We start from the raw sequence: 18537 nt of genomic DNA on the forward strand, positions 1-18537 counted from the left end.
AACTGAACTTGAGGCTATGCACAAATTCTGCCTTAAATTCAGTTCTGCATTTACACACTTGCGTCTATGTGTACATACACTGTCAGTAAAAGTCATATATGTGAATAAAAATAATCAATGTATCCATTTGACATCACAAAAATGCCAAACCCTAGTTGTTGCATTGGATGCCTCATTTGTTTAAGTGGATTTCAGTCAAAATGTTTTGTTGTGTTGCTGTGATGCAGCTAAGGACTCATTATCAAAGAAAGGCCAGAGAGTGCCATTTATACTTGAAGTTAATGGGAAAATCCCTTCCCCACCCAGCCTGTTTGCTCCTGGCCTGCAATGGGGCTGTGGAAAGCAGGCCAGTGGTTATAAAAGAACATAGGAAGAGTGAATATCCTCAGCCAGCCCGACCTTGTCTGCCTGATATTCATTTCAGGGAAGGAATTTAGTGTTCAGCCTTTATTCTCTAAAAGCATGAACTTGGTTTTCCCTGCAGGAAGAAATTTCCAGGCTGCAGAAAGAAGGAAGCTGCTCTGTTTTCCACACAAGAAGGTCTGTAATCCCAATCCCTACATTATGCAGGCAGTTCTTGTTTCACATTCAGCACAAGCTGCCTGCTTCCTTGTTGTCCCTCTGCTGGTGTTATGGAGTCTACTAAACCCTCAGTCACCATCACTTCATGATTCCCGGAAAGCTGACCTAAGGTGCCGTGGTAGCAAGTTGCCAATGGGATTTCCCAGTCACACATTCCCTTGATTTACTTTATTGCTTTAAAATTTACTTATCTGTGAAGCTGGAGATTAAGTCCAGGGCCTGATGCATGCTAGGCAAGCAATCTACCACCGAGTCACGCACCTTCTTCTTAAAAATAGATTTCTGTAACAAGATCTGTTCTATGCATTCATCAGAGGAAGATGATAAGATTGTGTAGAACTGAGCCATCCATGAGACATACAACAGTCAAAAGCCCAAACAAACTCTGGCAAAGTCCTGCGAATAGATCTAATTTCCTCACCCACCAACCAAAAGATATTTAAACTAAGTCATTGGTGCTTACTGTCTGAGACACATTTTAAGGCTTATTCCTAGGAGCACAGGCATGTTTCTATATACTATGATTTCTCCCTAGTCCCCAAATTGAGAGTAGCATTTTTGGAGCAGAAAACTAAAAGGCCTGATAAGATTGTAATTTCTCAGATGGATCTAGCTGGCAGGCTGCTGCTTGGTCCTTTTCTGGGGAAGGAAGTAATGGTTTGGGGAACCAAGTATCATCTCCCTCCGACCTGTGCAGTTGTTACATACCTAAAAAACCATATTGCCTTATTTATTTTCTGTGGCAGAAAGAATATCCTTATTTCAAAGTGTATATTTGATTCTTTTGTAAACAAAGCACCCCACCTTTCAATGCACTCATCCAAATTCAGGTAGTTACAGTCACAGGATCACATTTGATGGTGTTAGCAATGTGGTGTCTCTCGTGTGTATAATCTTTTATATGGCCCTGGATCAAAACATATGGGGCCACCCTTTCTTCTGTGGGGTCATTTCCAAAGGAAGAGTGACAGGCAGACATACACATCAGTGAGTAATTCGCACAACTTTGGAAAAATTGTTCAAAGTGGATAAAGAAAGAAATGGAGCCTTTGATTTCCCACAACTTGCTTGAGTTTCCTCCACCCCAATCACAGGGGAATGAATGTATCTTTCCAGATTGAATGTCAAAGAAACAAGTTTAATCAAAATACCTTATGTTGTGTGTTTCCCTTTTGTGTCTGAATCCTTTGGTGCAAAGAGTAAAAACCAATATGCTCCAATTGATCCCCTCAGGCCACAACGTGGGAACAAATCCTTCCTCCAGACAGGGCTGTAGCATTCATCTAACAAGATTCATGAATTCTGGCCAGTGAATTGTGTCACCAGACATCATAGCCATTAGAAGAGAATTAGGTAAGAGAAGATGTATCAGCAGATAGTCCTCTCATGGACTGATTTTATAGAGTTCTACTGTGAGGATCTCACAGAGCATCCAGCAGTGAAGAGTTTAGTGCAATTACCCTTTTGCTCAGCATCATGATAGGCTGTGGAAATGAACACTTGATTTTGTGTGTGTGTTCTGATGGAGCAAAGGAAACATTTGCAAAGCAGATTCAGAATTCATTCTTGTCCTTGAGGAGCATAAAGTTTAACTGAGAAAATTGTATTTATACCATTATTAAAACAATCGGTCTGATATTTTCTTATAAAGGATGGCCAGCTCTTTCCCTTGATGATCACTTAAGCCAAAGCCACAACATGCAGAGTAGAAATTAGAAGGTCCTCCACTTTTGCTTTTAGAAAATATTGCAGATTATAAAAGGAAAATTTGTTACTTTTAAAACATTCTTTAAGTTATTTTTGTTAAAGCTCATTTTTAGAAGAAAACACAATTGTGTCAGACCCTCTTTATATTTTTATGTCAGAAAAGTGACCAATCTAATTGTTATTCCTTAGGAAATACTGGATTCCCCTTCCCTCACCCGGAATTTCATCTTTTTCCTTATGATTCACTTCCAAGTCCATAATTCACCTCTATCTTCACTGGTCATTCTTTCAATGAATATTAGAGGCTTGTGCATGGTATTGACGATACAGTGATGAATGAAATCCAGGGTCTAGTAGGTCAGATAAGACATCCGTACAAAAATCTCTAGATGCAGAACATTGTACTTATGTAAACAAAGAGCTAGAGAAGCTCAGAAGAGTCAGAAGTCATTTGCAGCTGGTTTGAGCAAAGAAGGAGGAAGAGGACAAGAAGGAGGAAGAAGAAGAAGAGGAAGAGGAGGAGGAGAAGGAGGAGAAGGAGGAGGAGGAAGAAAAACAGGAAGAGGTAGTCTTTGAATCCTGGAAGACAGGTAGGGACTGGAGAGAGGAGGAAGTGATTGCAAATAGAAGGGCATGAAGAAAAATACACAGGTAGATGAGATGTCTCTTGAGAGAACAGTGCTACTGGAACACTGGCTTCCTCTAGGAGTGCAGTGGGAAGTAGTCTGGAGTATGGGAAATTGGCATGCCGGAAGGTAAGCATGTGGTTAGAAGACTGGGTAAGTTGGAGAAAGCTTTCTGGGCAGGACAGGTTGATCCAAGCAGTTTTTGTTGCAGTGCCTGGTGGAAGGGGAGAAAAGCAGGAGGATACAGATGCAGTTTGTATGAGAAGATGGTGTACTTTTGCCTTGATCAAATTTATTGTGATCAGTTATGATTGGGATCTGTCTTCCTCATTACACTGTAAACTCTCCCATCTTTCAAAGGAAGGCACAGTGTCTCATTTATCTTAGCATTATCAGCGTCTGGCAGAGTGGATTCTCATTACATGCATTTGTGGAATGACAATAAATAGGATACTGCCAGTGGAAATGGAAAGATGACGTGGAAATGAGAGCCAGTGTGGGTATTAGGCAGACAGACGGAGAGACAGACAGACATCTATAGTGTTGGGGGGCTGACTTAGGTGTCCTGTGCAGTGCAGCTAACCCCCCTTGTCAGCCTCTGCAAGCTTTTCCTGCCATCAACTTCTGCTGCTTCTGTGTGCTTGCTCTGTGTCAGCTCTCCCCAGCATTACCTGTGATAATTCTGTTTGCCTCATTCTTGAGCTCCATGAAGAGCATAAAAGACAGAGAGGTGAGTGAGCAAACGTGTTGAGTCTTTCTTGAAACTAAAAGGAGAACTCAACAATTCTGTATTTTTAACTGAAATTATTCATCTACCTGGAGGTAGGGGGAGGACCCTGCAGTACATTATGTCCTTTTATACTATGAGATTCTAGATAGCATTGGAAAAATGTTTGGATTGATCATTACATAAGCATTTCTGAATGGGAATCACATCGTATTCCCAAGAAAATATCTCATGCAGAGACATGGCCTATTTATCTTTCCCCTCCTCTTTTCTAATCTTATCAGGGAAAAGGGGAGGTCCCTTATCAGTCACCCTGGATAAAACTGAGCATCTGTAAAACAGTCTAGAAAGCACCCAGAGATATTATAAAGTCTTTTCCAACTTGTCAGTAGGTGGCTTTTGTGCACATGTGTGTGGCAGGAAGAGCTGTGCTAACAAAGTTCAGAAACAGAATGTAGCAAAAGCACCATATAGATGGAGTCTTCTTCTAGTGGGAGGGCTTTCCCCAAAGCAAAAGTGGCTGAAGGAACTGTCAACTCAGCCTAGAGCAGCAGCAGTGATACATCTAATACTTTGGCCCTAACCTGAGACTTTTCCTATTTGGTACAGCAGAAAGCTTTGCCCAGCAGAAATGCCATGCATCAAGCAAACAAAGGCATCATGGCTCCTCTTACAGTCTTGTGAGGGACAAAGACTTGCCTGTTGTGTGAGTCACAGGAGCTTTTTCTTAGATCGCAAGTGTGGCAAGGTTGCTGTAATTAGTTCACTAGCTCCCAGGGCCAGAATACTCGCCTCACTGTGCCAGTATGGTTGCCTTGATAATCACCTCCTTGATAGCCATCTCTTTGTGGTCAGCCAGCCTTCCACCGACCCCCGACACTCAGGACGCTTGTGGGCAGTGAGGCATCAAGTACTAATACTTGGAGTGTGCAATTTTGATTCTGGCGCAAGTCAAACGGAATTATGAAAATCGATGAACTATTTAAACAACATGACACTGCACAATAAAAGCCCACACACTATCACTACACAAGATGCATTTAAAAATCCCATTTGGATTATCTACTGTTCAGGGTCATCTGTGTCATTTCTCCTTTCAATAGCTGTAGATAATTGAAAGCTGAATGGATTACTTGCTTGGCTGTCTATACACAGCAGTTTTCCATCCTGCCAAATTCTTCTTCTGTTTCTCACCTCAGAAGAGAATTTCGATTTTCACCTTGGCAAACAATTTGTCTCCTCTGGCCATAGAAAGAGGCATCCCCCTCACCTCAGAGAAATACTTGAGGGTTTAAAACTTTTTTTTTTTTTTCAGGATGGCTTGGTATCTGTGGTCTGGAAACCTCCACCAACCTTAGTCCTGCTCTGACCCTGATTACAATAGGAGGTCCAGTTTTGTGTGCCCCATCTTCAGAAGGACAAGGGAAAAGCTTGAAAGGACTGCTCACAGCTGGCTAAAATGTTGGAGGTCATAAATGAAGTCAGATGTTTACAGAGAAGACTGTAAGAACTAGTCACCTTACAAAGGTCAGGAAGTCCCTCATTTCTACATACATATGTGCAGGGCCAGGCTGCATTTTGTTAGAACCGGAATGGATTGCTCTAGGAGGAAGAAAAAAAAAAGTCTTCTTTTAACAGACACTATTTTCCTAAAAAATGTTTTAGCATAATTCTGGATATGGGAGAAGGAAGAAATTGTTGTTTATCCTTCCTTATAATCTTCTGGTGTGGTGCTTCCACTGAATTCTTTTCTTGCTACACTCTTCTATGTCTCCAGACTTTGCAAGGGCACTCTTGGAATCTCAAATGCTCCTCCTTTTTTTTTTCTTCCTGGAAGGCAGTGTGACAGTAATGTATGGAGTCTTGAAGCAGAAGCTCAATGACCAGACTCTAGATCCAGCCAACAAGCAATGTGAAAGGGCAAGTTACTCCCCTCTCCTGGACTTATGTTTTGTCATTTATAAAATGACCTCTAAAGTCCCTTTATGGCCATAAAATCCCATGGTTTGTCTCATGTGGATGCCTGTGTTTATTATCTCTTAGTGGTTCAAGATTTTTTTATTCAAGAGTGATGTCAGCTGACAGCTTCTCACTCACGCTGGCCATGTCTTGATAACAGGCTTGGCCTCTCTCCTCCTTGTGAAAATCCCCCTCACCACACTGCCTGCATCAGTGCTCTGCCAGTATAAAATAGGCACGCAAACCACTCTGCCAGTAACAGACTCTTCTCTGTCTCACACTGTCAGTTTTCTCCTCTGTATCATATCATTTTTATTAGTAAACAAATAGATTTGTCTCATTTTTTAAAAAAAGCTTCTATTTCTTCCATTTCTTCCCTAGCTCAAATTTCCAAGTTCCTTTTTACAGCAAAGCTCCTCAGAATAAGTTTTTATTTACTGTCTGCAACCTCTCCCCTTCTAATTGCTTTCTTTTTATTATTATTGGGACATAATTCACATACCATGAAATTCACCAATTTGAAGAGTAGAATTCAATGACTTCTGCCATGACATTCACAATGTTACACAATCATCACCACCACGTCTAGAACATTTCCATCACCTCCAAAATAAACCCTGTACTCATTAAACTGTTCCCCATTTACTCCTCTCCCCAGCACTTGACAAGTACTAATCTACTTTCTGTCTTTATGGATTTGCCTTTCTTTGGGCATTTTATATAAATAGAATCATGAATTTTACTCTTTTGTGTCTAGTTTCTTTCACTTACCTTAATGCTTTTGAGATTCATCCATATTGTAGCACCTGTGAGGACTTCATTACTCTTTATAATGGAATAATATTTCATGATATGAGTATAGTGGGTTTTGTTTGTCCATTCATCATTTGATGGACTCTTGGATTTTTACTTCTTGGAAATCATGAATAATGGAGCTATAAATGTTTATATTCCATTTTCAGTCTGTGTGCTTTTTGTAGTAATGAGATTGAACCCAGAACCTTCATACTGAGCAACATCCTCACCCATTTTTTGTTTTCAGACAGGGTCTCACTAATCTGCTAAATTGCCTGGATTTGGCTCAAACTTGTGACCTTTCTGCCTCAGCCTCCTAGGGTGTTGGAATTACATGGTTAAGCTGCCACACTCAGCTTAGCTACCATTTTCTCCTAAACCTGTTCTCCTGAGGCTTCAGTTCCATGCTGGGTCACAGAATGTGGTGATTAAAGTGGAGTTTCAACTTGATTGTTTTGGAATCTGCCCCTGGGATTGGTGTATTTCTAGGTTTATCTGAGTGGGCCGTGGAGACATCACCTTGGGGTCTCCTCACCATTTTCTGGTGAGGTCTGGTCCCCCACCATTTTCTCTCAGGCCCCCTTCTGCTGTTCTGCTTCTCCAATTTGATGAAATAAGCAGTTTGTCTCTGCCACACCCTTCTGCTATGATATTTTTTCCTGGGAGCCAGCTGATCATGGACAGAAACTATGAGCAACTTAAGCTTCTTCTAGTTTAAATTGTGGGTTGCAAGTATTGTACAAAAGTGATAAAACATCTGATACATAGCACCTATTTTCCAGATAAACAACAATCTTTATAGTACAAAACTAAATGGTCAATTTTCAGTGCTATTTTACTAATCAGGAGTATCTGCCAAAGTGAAGCATTATTTCCTTCTTGAATCACCTATTTTACTTGGTGATAGCATCAGAATATGTCCCTGCTATGGTTTATAGCTAGATCTCCTCCCAATGCCTCAGACACTTAAAGGTGGGCTTTTGAGAGTTGACTGGAGTATGGGTGTTAAAGTCATTGCTGGATTAGTCCACTGATGAGTTTATAGCTAAATGTGATGTTGGGAGGCGAAAACTGGATGAAGTGGTGGTGTGGTTTGGAAAGCTCTAGCTCTCTCCTCCTCCTTTGATCTTTCTCTGCTTCCTGGCTGCCTATGAGCAATTTTCCTCTGCCATGTCCCTCTGCTATGGAGCCATTGAGTATGGACCGACACCTCTACAAACTGTGAACCAAAATAAACCTTTCATCCCTTTAGTTGTAGGTGTCCCAGTAGCACGAAAGTAACTAAGACAGTCCCCCAAAAGTACATTTTGAGACCTAAAATGCTCCTGTGATAGCAATAAGAGGCAGAGCCTTCAGGAAGTGATTAGGTCATGAGAGCGCTGTCTTCATGAATGACATTAGTATACTTATAAATGTTTGGAGAAAACTAGCTTGGTTTCCTTTTGATCCCTGCCTTCTGTCATATGAAGACACAGTAACAGGTGCTATCTTGGAAGTAGGGAGCAGCCTTCACTAGGCAATGCACATGCCAGCACCCTGGATCTGAATGTCCTTGCCTCCAGAACTATCATTTATAAATTACCCTGTCTAAGGTTTGTCATAGCAGTACAAAGAGCAGGCTTTCTGGACATTCAACTTTCCTAGTTTTCTTCCTATTTCATTGGTCCTTTCTTCCTCAGACACTTTTGCCACTTTTCCTTCATATCCCCAAATAAAAACTTTGAAGTGGTCCAGTATTTTGTTTATACGTACTTTCATGGAGATTTCATCCTGTCTTATGGCTAAATCCTGATGAATCCCCAAATGTCACTCTCCATCCTCTCTGCTCAATTCCGGACTCATCAATCTAATTCACTACTTCAACAGCTATCTAAATTGATCATGTCCCAAACTGAATTCCTCACCTCCCATATCAGAAACCTCCAATATAATGCACTCTTTACATCAGTGACAGTGAACCTTGTGGAGCTTTCCATGCTAACGAACAGCCTACTGTGGCATGCATATCGTAGGTTTGCCAGTACAGTTTTACATAGTCTTCCTCTCTGGGAAATAGAAAGCTCAACATCCAATTGCTCAGTACAAAGAGAGGTCTTTGACTTCTCTTTCCCACAAACTACACATTTAATCTGTCAACACGTCCTGATAGCTCTATTGTCAAATTGCATTTAAAATTTTACTGCTTCTTACAGCTCCTATGCTCTGGCCCAGGTCACTATCTTCTGCTTGGATTATTACAACAATATTCTCTAGGCCCCAGTTGGGCTACTGTATTTTACTGTTTTCAATTCAGAAAGATTTTTGAAAAATGTAAGTCAGATTACAATGTGATTTTACTCAAACTTCTTCAGTGGCTCTACTGTTGAGAGTAGAAGGCAAAGTCTTACTAGTGACCTACAAGGCACTAGATGAAGCATCTCTGGCCAGTTAATTGATTTCATCGCCCATTACTCTTAAGCATCCCACTCCAGACACAGATGGCTGCCTTGTCATTTCTTGAACATGTTGAGCTTTTTTCTGCTGCAGTGCTTTTGCACTTGGTGCCCCTCTCCTTTCTGTCAGATATTCATATGGCTTATTCTCTCATTTTCTATAGGTCTTTTATCAAATGTCACCATCTCAGTGACAACCTGAAATAAAATCCCCACAAGCTTGATCTCCCTTACTTTAATCTGTTTTTCTCCATAGAACTCATCACTATCTAAAGTTCTACCTTACTTGAGTCCCTCCATTATAATAAAAAACCCTACCTTCATGAAGTTTACATGTTTTTACAACCCCCGGACCTATAAAATTGGGAGGCACTGTACAGATGCTCAAGAATGGTTGAATGCGATATTTGAAATCTAGCTAACACTCCAGGCTTTTCTTATTGAAGAATTGTATTCAGCCAGTAACTTCCAAAAGTTATAATCTAATATCAGCTATGAGCTGCAAGGTGATCCATCATGAGTTTTTAAAAAGACAGTAAAATCTCTCATTAGAAACTTATTTTCCTAAGCATAGCGTGGTTTAAAATGTGGGCTCTTGAGTCAGACTAAAGGGATTTGAATTCTGGACCCTGTGTGAGTCAGGACAGGTTAACCATTTTGTGCCAGTGTCCTTATTCATAACATGGCCATACTAGGAACACCTATCCCAGATTATTATGAGTCAAATGAATAGCATATGGTAATTACATAGTATAGTATCTAACATGTAGTAAATCCCTAGTGAACAGTAACTTTTATTACAGTTATTAAGATGCAAGAGAACCTTTTTCTCAAAGACAATAAAAAACTTGCCACAGAAGCAGTTGAATACATTTTTCTAAGTGAAACTAGAGTATCTGTCCAGCTCTTTTGTATAACTGGCATTTCTTTGGGGAATGATCCAAAATGTGAAGACCAATTGTTTTGTTCCTTTCCTTAGGAGTCTTTTGGGGATAGATGTATTTTCTTCACATCCCTTACATACTCACAAGAGAAGTCACACTTGGAGCCCCTCAATTTAATATCTCCACTTCTCACAGTCTTCAACTTTGATATTATTCTAGGCTCTGGGTTCAGATTCCATGGAATGTTTTGTCTATTCAACTCAGCATGCTGGTTAAAGATTCAGCAATTTCCTCTGTGGCGAAAGAGCTTCCTGTGTGCTGCTAGACTAGCTTGCTAAGTGGACTGACTTGCAAACAAGATTGTCCATGCTTTAAAAGGCAAGGACAATAGTCTATTTCTGTGACTGACATTTCCCAGTAGCGTATTGTCAGACACACTTCGTGTTAGTTCCCAGTTAAAAGAAATTATCACAGATCTCATCTGTAAATGCCAACATGTGCCAGATTCTTTGCCTTGTGTAGGGACACTGAGGAAGTCCAAGTCTGCACAGGTGCATTTTATTGGCTCCGTATTTTAAAGAAGTGGCCAATGGAATGGGCCAGTATTGAGCATTTACTCCATGTAACTTTATACTTACATTTCAGGGTCTCCTGCTTATTTTTTAATGTCTCTCTTCCCGCACCCTTTTACTGAGTTGGGCTGGGCAGGTTACACATTCATTTATTCATTAATTAAACCCCACAGGAATCAATAAATACTTCTCAGATCACACTGCTTCTTTACTGCTTTATGACTTTCTCTATTTTTGTTATTTAAAAGCAATTTTTCCTTGTCTTCCTTCCCAGGTATGCTGTACATTTTTTGAGTACAGGAGTATAGACTTCTATCTCATTCTTATCTCCTACAGTGCCACACTTGATTCCTTCTTTACTGAGTGTATGCTTTTATTATTATGCTCGACAAATTGCTCTGGCAAAAAGCTCCAAACCTTAGGAGTTGGGTAAAATTTTCTGTGACTATTTATTTTTTATTGTGATGGTTACGAGAAAATAACATGCAACATCTAGCAATTACTAAGCCATTTTCCTCCTGTAATACAATGTCAAATAAAAATTTAACAGTGCCTGGGTTGAGAATCAGAAACTTACTCATAAACAGTTGTCCATCCGTTTTCGTTACTTTTTGTAGCTAGAAGTCCTGTGTTTCCTGGATAGGTCATCAATGCCAGATTATAGCCTTGGGCTGACACTCTTTTCAGGACTCCATTGCTGCTTATGGTCAGCCAGTACACTTGTCCACCAGGAACCACAAGCCACAGGGGCATCCCACCTGCGTCACGGCGAATATGCACCGAATTGCCATTGCTGCTGGTAATTGCGCCCAAATCACCCTCGGCATTGTAGGTGAAGTTATAGACATAGTCCCTTGTTATTAAGTTCAGAGTGTGCAGGTGGGTCCCATTGACAGTGAATTGGTAGAGTTCCTGATCAGCAGGTGAGGCAATCTCATAAAGGTTCACATCATTCAGGTGGGCTTGGTTCCTGCTGATGGTACGAATTCGAACATTTCCAAGGTCTGCCACATAGAGGGTACCATCAGGGGATACGGCTAAGGAGGAAGGGGCTTTCATCTTCGCATCTTTGGCATAACCACCATCACCTGTGGCAGAAAGGCCTTGATTTCAATAATTGGCATCACAAGCATTTATATGAACATATCATAGAGAGAAATGAGAATAATTTAAAAGGGAATAATCAGTCAACCAATATTCTCTGCATGGCCCCCTTGACAATTTTGAAACCCATTATTCAAAAAATTGTAATTCTTGAGTCAGTACCACTAAAGAGGAACAGTAAGATGTAATTATCTCAGTTACACCAATTTTGTGAAATCCTTAATCCTGCTGTTCAGATTCTATTGTATTGCGAGACACAAGAACAGCAAATAATGATAGCTACATAGAAGTTGGTTGAGAATATATGAAATTTACACTTATCAATGCTTGTAGGATCTGTTTCTGGATTTTTCTAGTCCTGCCACACCTAAAGGCCCATTCTTCTGTTAATTTACATTGTCACACCATCAAAGTATGCTACGTCTATGAATATAACAGTGACTCAGCATGTCAAATTTGAAAACTGGAATAAACATTAGACTTGCCTCGAATGAAAGATACAAATTAGTAAAATATCTATAAAATTTTTTGTCCAGAAAACATTGCAAATATTGATCAACAGTCATATCTACCCAATTGCTGGCTCTTGATTCCTCTGGTCTAAGGAAATGCAAAAGTTAAGAGGATCATTCTGGCCTGGCTGAGTAGTTTAATAGGGGTGCAGGTAGCATGGAGCGATTTCCACCTCCCAGGAATAAATGTACCTGTTAACCTGTAAAGGCCTATTTGCTACCTCACGTTTTTTTTTTTTTTTTTTTTTTTGAAAAGATTTCCCCTCATTTAAATTAAAAGTAAAAGGCACTACTGGTTATGGAAAGAGTTTTAAATTTTAAAAATCAAAATGTGTAGTAGACTGATGTCCTGAGAACTTTCCATTGAGGTATTTACTTCTGTGCACCTATCCCAAAAGATTGTTATTCTCTTTGAAGACTGGATAGTACATGCTTTTAATCTGGAAACCAGTCATTTAAGGAAAGTAGTTTTTTCTTAGGTAAATCAGTAAAAATGGATTTTACCTATTTTTCCATTTTCTAAAATACAAATAATGACCTGATCTTACATCTGCATAATGCTTAGTTTTTTCAGTGTCTAAAAATTTTATTAGACCAGTTCTTATAACAGCATGGCAATGTAACCGAGACGAGTGCTTATTGCTGTTTAACAAATAAGATGAATGAGTTACACAGGTTTTGTGACATTCTTAGGGTCTCTCAGTGAATTGGCTGTCAGAACAAGTAGGTGATTTGATTCCCAAACCATTGCTTTTTCCACTAACCCACACCAGTTTGCAAACAACCCTTTTGTTTTCTTTTTTGCTTTTCTGATACATGTTTTTCTTTTGAAAATAAAGAGGGGGAGCTGGTGAATTGCTAAAAAGGTCATACCTGAAAAACAGTCACAGTTGGGATCAATTTTGCAGTCACAGTCAGTGGGGGCACCCGCAATGATGGAGATCTCCCCATTGGTGGTCACTTGCTGAATGCGATTTACTTTCCTCTCATCTGTTTCAGCTATGAAGAGCAGCCCGCTGTGGGAGACACTGATGGCCCTAGCTGACTCCAGAGTTGAGTGAATTGCTACCTTGCTGACCAAGAAATGATCGATGCCTGGCACCTGGCAGTGAATGGGGCGCCCTGCGATGATCCGCACCCGCTTGTTCTCAGAAATTTGCAGTACAATGTTGTTATCCAAGACATACAATGAATTGTCCATGGGATTGACTGCAAGGTCTGTGGGCCACTCTAATCGAACCTGCAAAAAGAACAAAACACACACCTTTCTTTAGGTTACCATATCTTTCCAGAAGCAGTTTTACCTTGAAAGAAAAATTGGTTTATGTTTCCCATTCTCTTATGAATTTCAGCAGCATTGGTGTTGTCTGGGAGTGGAGGAGGTGGTTAAAAATATATTCCAGTAAACATACATGCCATTTATGCCATATCTAACATAATGTAAATATATTTCAGTAATTTCAGAAGAAGCTTCTACAACTGTGAATTTCAGAGTGTAGTCTCTGGACCAACAGTAATACCAACATCACTTGGGAGCTTGTAAGTAATGTAAATTCTCAGGTTACACACTAGACCTATTGAATCAGAAACCTTGCAAGTGGGGATCCAGCTTTCTGTTTTAACAAATCCTCCAGGGGGTTCTGAGGCCCACTGCTCAAGGACTTCTGGATAACTGCAATGCACAACTCTCTCTCACTGTGATGGAGAAACCAGATCTTACTCAATCAGTAGTCTTCTGGGATAGGATCTGTCATTAACACAGAACCAACCTCCATCCTGTGAATTACTCAGGTACAGTTCATTGGGTGTTTATTTGAAATCCTAGGTTGTAGCTACTGCTCAATTAGTTTGCCCTGCCTCACTCCAGATGCCTCTAGCCTCAGCAAAGCAACAGGTTGGCTTGTTCTTTCACTGGAGTTTCATTAGCTTCTCTGGGATAGACCTCGTGCTACACTTTGGGGGTTAGAAAATGACTATGACACAGATGGTGCCCTCAGATGACTAATGGTCTAGTAGAGCCCTTGTGGAATCATTAGTATCATTCTCCATGTTGTACTGAGACAGCAGAGAAACTAGGGAAACACTTCACCCAGCCATGAGACAGGATATTATCAGAGAAGGTAGACCTAACCAAAGGCTAAAATGACCAGTAAGCGTAGACAGGACTGGAAATTGAGGGTGGGGGCAAGGTTTGCAGCAAGGGAACAACCTGCATAAAGGCCCAGAGATTAGAGAGTGCATGATCCTTCCAGGTTACCACACATGATTCAGTAAGGCTAATTTAGACTGAGCAAATGGAAATATTGGATGATGCAAACCCGGACATGACCAGACATGATGGACTACATTGTGTTCCCTCTGCATTCATATATTGAATCTCTAATTCCCGACATGACTGTATTTGAGGATAGGAGCTTTAAAGAGTAAATTAAGATTATTGTAGATCATAAGGGCGGGGGTATAATCTGAAAGGACAGGCATCTTTATAATAAGAGAAAGAGATATTGGGGATCACACACATAAAGGGATGACTTTATGATGACACAGCAAGAAGCTGACTATGTACATGGCAAAGAAAGTAGTCTCAAGAGAAAACAAACATCTCAACACATTAATCCTGCATTTCTTCCTTCAGAAATGTTAGAGAATAAAGATTTGTTGTTTAAGTCAACCAGTCAGTGATACTTTGTTATGGCAGCCCTAGCAAATTAAAATACTGCGCAATGGAGGGAAACACATGTCTAACTTTATTGCGTTGACTAAGGTAAGTCACAGAAGGGCTTCAAGTGGAAGTGTGACATAGACATGCCAGAGTTTTAGATGGATCATACTGGTTGCTGAGATTGTATTGCAGGCACAGGTGAAATAGAGGTAGACAACAGGATGCTCTTTCAGTGGTTCAGGGAGGGGATTATGGTGCCTGAGCTAGGATGGTCACAGAAGGAATGGAGAGGAGCAGATTTGAGATGTGTTAAAGAGGCAGAAGCAAAAGGAGTGTGAGTGTGCGTACTCATGCACATGTATCCACTCTGCCTCATGCCAAGTGCTGCACTGGGCACTGGGGGAAACACAAGCTAATAGACAAGGCTTCACAGAAGTGTTCTCAGTGTGTGCCCGATACCTGCTTTATCCCTGGCACTTAGCAGAGAACTGTGTTCCATGCCACTTCCCACCTTTACTAGTTTCTCTTTCCTATTAGGCTTGACAAATGTAGAAAAAAAATGTCCCAGTCATGGTCAGAGCACTAAAAGAAATGTAGCTACCCTTGTTTTTCTGCTCTGAGTGAAAGCCCCAGGAAGGCTTTTTTTTTCCCCATGGAAACTGACAATCTGAAAACAAGATGTGAGCTATTATTGCATTTTGAGGCCCACTACTTCTCCAGTTGGAAGAGGCTTTACATGGAAGCAGTAAAGAAGTGGAAAAATTCTGTTTCTGAAGTCTGAGACAAGGCCCTCCCTCCGCTCTACATGTGTTTCATATGAGAGGGCAACTGGTGATGTTGCGAAGAGGACAGAAGTTGTCTTTGACTTCCCATTTTGTACCTTGTGGAGCCCTTGGTCCTTACATCTGAGTGTTTTCCAGACACCTGGCAACCTCTTTCTGTCCCGGTATTTCCGTGCCCTCTACCTGCACCTCTGTATAGGCTGACCTTCTCTGGTCAGTACCATATGCCTCTGGGAAGCTAGGAATTTGAGTGCTAATGGAGTATAAAGCTCAGCTTGTGTGATGCATGTTCTACAGAGCCTTTCTGACTGAGGCCATTGGATAAACATTAAACACCAGCTCTAACAGCTCCCAGAGCAGTTTATGGTGATGGGTTCCTCAGCACATCTGTCTCAGGCCTTTACATGTCAGTGCTCTGCCATAGAGAGACAGCACCAGTGGCTGCTGCTGTGGGGGCCATTGACTCTTTCTCTGCCACATGCCCCTACCTTGCACCTCTATCTTGTACAGAAACTGCACCTCATGCTTGCACGAAACTGTCTGTGTGATTGGTCCAATAGAGCATGGTCCCCCAGGAAATAACCTGGGTCTGGCTAAGGAAGAAGAAAAGAATTTATTTCAGTGCAACAGTCCTATTTTGATCATGTCTGAAGTCAGTGACCCAGAAAAAACAAACCTGGTAGAAATGACATTCTAATTATCCCCACTCTGGGAGCCAAGTCCAGGGCAGAGGCCAGGGACAGTGCACATATGGCAGGAGCAAGAGAAAGAGCATCTTTTGGACTCCATCCTCAGCTATCAAGGCTGCCCCTAAGATACAGGCTGGTAGTTGGGGAATAAGCTGTTAAATTCTCCAACTCGCTCAACATGATTTGAGCAATACGATCGCTGTGGATGTTTATTAGATTTAATATTGCCTCCAAAATACACCAGCTATTGTATCTGTTTCTTTTCTGTTCTATCAAATAAGCCACCCTCTGGCAGTTTCCTGTGACTAAAGTGGCCTTTGTGCTTCTGAGACACCTTCTATACCAACTACATAGAATTCCTTTAATTCCCATTTGATTTGGCTGCATGGCTTGTCTATGAAATCTGCTCAGATGAAAGATGTGTGGCTACGTAATAGTCAAGGGTGCTGGCTTTTCAGAAGATGGACCTTTTCACCTCTGTTAGGTTGTCAGTTCCTTTGTTTCCTTCCTTTTCACGTTAAATATTCCTATCTCCAGCTGACTGTTTCAAAGAGCTAGTGTTTCATACCACACAATAGAGACACTGTTTATTATCAAGGCATTTCCATAATACACAACCTAAAATACAGTATGGAGTATTTGAGCTAATTCTGGCAGTCAACTTTAACATCTACTCATTGCACAGAGACCTAGAATATGATATTAAGATAAGCCTAAGGATAACTCCCTTAGAGTCACTGGCAAATCTGTCCAAGTGGATTCTGGGGGGTGTGGAATAAACTTTTCCCTCTAGGGTGGAAGAAAAAAAAGATTGATGAATAGTAGCATAGCACCGTAAACTCTGCCCAGGGGCCTGGACTACAACCAAGCCATTTGACCTAATTTGTGGTGCTTGCCCTAACTTATAAAACTACATTAATTTGTTTGAAATGTCAAAATGTATTTAAGCTCAAATAGCATTAAAGGTCACTAGTGTAGCCAGCCACCAGCTGGTGGAATGTGCCCATCTTCCAGCAACCTTCTCTGAGAAATAACCCTGAGCAGAAAGAGACTTTTGGTCAGGATGTCAACCCTTGACAGCCATTATATCTTCTGCTAATTGAAAACCTGCCTCGAAGGGAGTTGATTCTCAGGTCATCCAGTTCCATAGTTGGTTTAAAGATCTAACTAATTTTGACCTATGTAGCAGTTTATGAAGCATCAGACTTTTATAGAAAAGTCTGTGTGTAAAAGCAATACATAAATACCAAGCCTTGATTAGACTAAATTAGAAAATTACTCAGTTATGAACCTACTCCCACACTGCAGACATGAACCATCATGTGTACACTTGGATTTTTCTCTCCCAGTTTGAGCCCCAGTCCCCTCCCTTACAAATGTGTACTCTAGGAAAGTCAGGTTATCTGCTAGACATCTCCAGTTTCACTTATAACAAGGAAAACAAGCTCAAGATAGTGTATCCACGTATTGTGCGATACAGTGATACAACAAGTCTGACAGAGAGTAAGGTATGATGAGTAGTATAAATATTAGTAACAGTTTATACTCACAGACCTTTAGAGCTGTAAGAAATCAAAGTCCATTGCATATAATTCCCTTTCAATTGCTTTCCAGACTTTACATGTTCAGTGGTCCATATATCATTTTTATGAATTTTGTCATACTCTTATCCGGACTGCACTACAGTTACAATGTTTTCTTTACATTAGCGTACATTTAAAAGGTGCATATTGACATGCCTATTTCACATGTGCTCTTAGGTCCTATGTCATCTGATGCCTCATTCAGAAGAATGGACATATTTTCCTCTCCTTTTTTCTTTTTTCTTTTTGGTGCCAGGGACTGAACCCAGGACCTTATCCATGCTAGGAAAGTTCTCTATGACTGAGCTCCATCCACAGATCTCTTTATTTTTTTCTCACCAAGTCTAGGGCTACTGTTTGTCTGTTTTTGTTGGTGGTGTTTATTTTTTGGGGACAGGATCTCACTGCAGTCTGGGCTGCCTTTGATCTCACTGTGATCCTCCTGCCTCAGCCTCCTGAGTGCTGGGAATACAGGAGTGTACTGCCACACTGGACTCTCCTTTGACTTTTTTGAATCAACCCTAAAGGTTGATTTTCCTTTGGGTGAAAAGGTCAAAGCTTGTTAGACATTCTGGGACTTGTCTTTGTTTTTGTAATCTGTTGTCTTTCAATTCAATGCCTTGTGGGTGCCTACTATGTGTCATATACTATGATAAAAATACAAAAAAAATTCTGTGCTTTAGTAGTTTATGGTTAATCTGGAAGGCACATACAGAAAAGGGTCACTCAATATAGTGTCATTAGGTGCCATGATAGATGTATACTGAGGATAACATGAGAATAGAGAGGAAGGAGTTCAGGAACTATTCTCAGAAGAGAAATGTAAACTTAATTTGAAAGATGAATAAAAGTGTTGAGAAGAAGTAAGTTGGGATGAGTGATCTCTGCAGAGGGAGGAGAATGAACAAGGCCATAAAAGAA

General features: G+C 40.7%; 1 protein-coding gene across 8 annotated transcripts in view; it reads right to left on the reverse strand.

Annotated features, from left to right (window-relative positions):
* The window catches only part of Tenm1 (teneurin transmembrane protein 1), a 757085-nt gene that overhangs the window by 29787 nt on the left and 708761 nt on the right, over positions 1 to 18537 (reverse strand). For all 8 annotated transcript variants that reach the window (XM_063246384.1, XM_063246382.1, XM_013147982.3 and 5 more), the window contains 2 exons: positions 12774 to 13140; positions 10862 to 11372 (listed from right to left, as the gene is read on the reverse strand). In XM_063246384.1, coding sequence (XP_063102454.1) covers positions 10862 to 11372; positions 12774 to 13140 — 878 coding nt within the window. The remainder of the gene's footprint in view (positions 1 to 10861; positions 11373 to 12773; positions 13141 to 18537) is intronic.

This window comes from Cavia porcellus, unplaced genomic scaffold (assembly GCF_034190915.1).
Source record: "Cavia porcellus strain 051 isolate PalLab524CR breed Dunkin Hartley unplaced genomic scaffold, mCavPor4.1 scaffold_3, whole genome shotgun sequence".
NCBI lineage: Eukaryota > Metazoa > Chordata > Mammalia > Rodentia > Caviidae > Cavia > Cavia porcellus.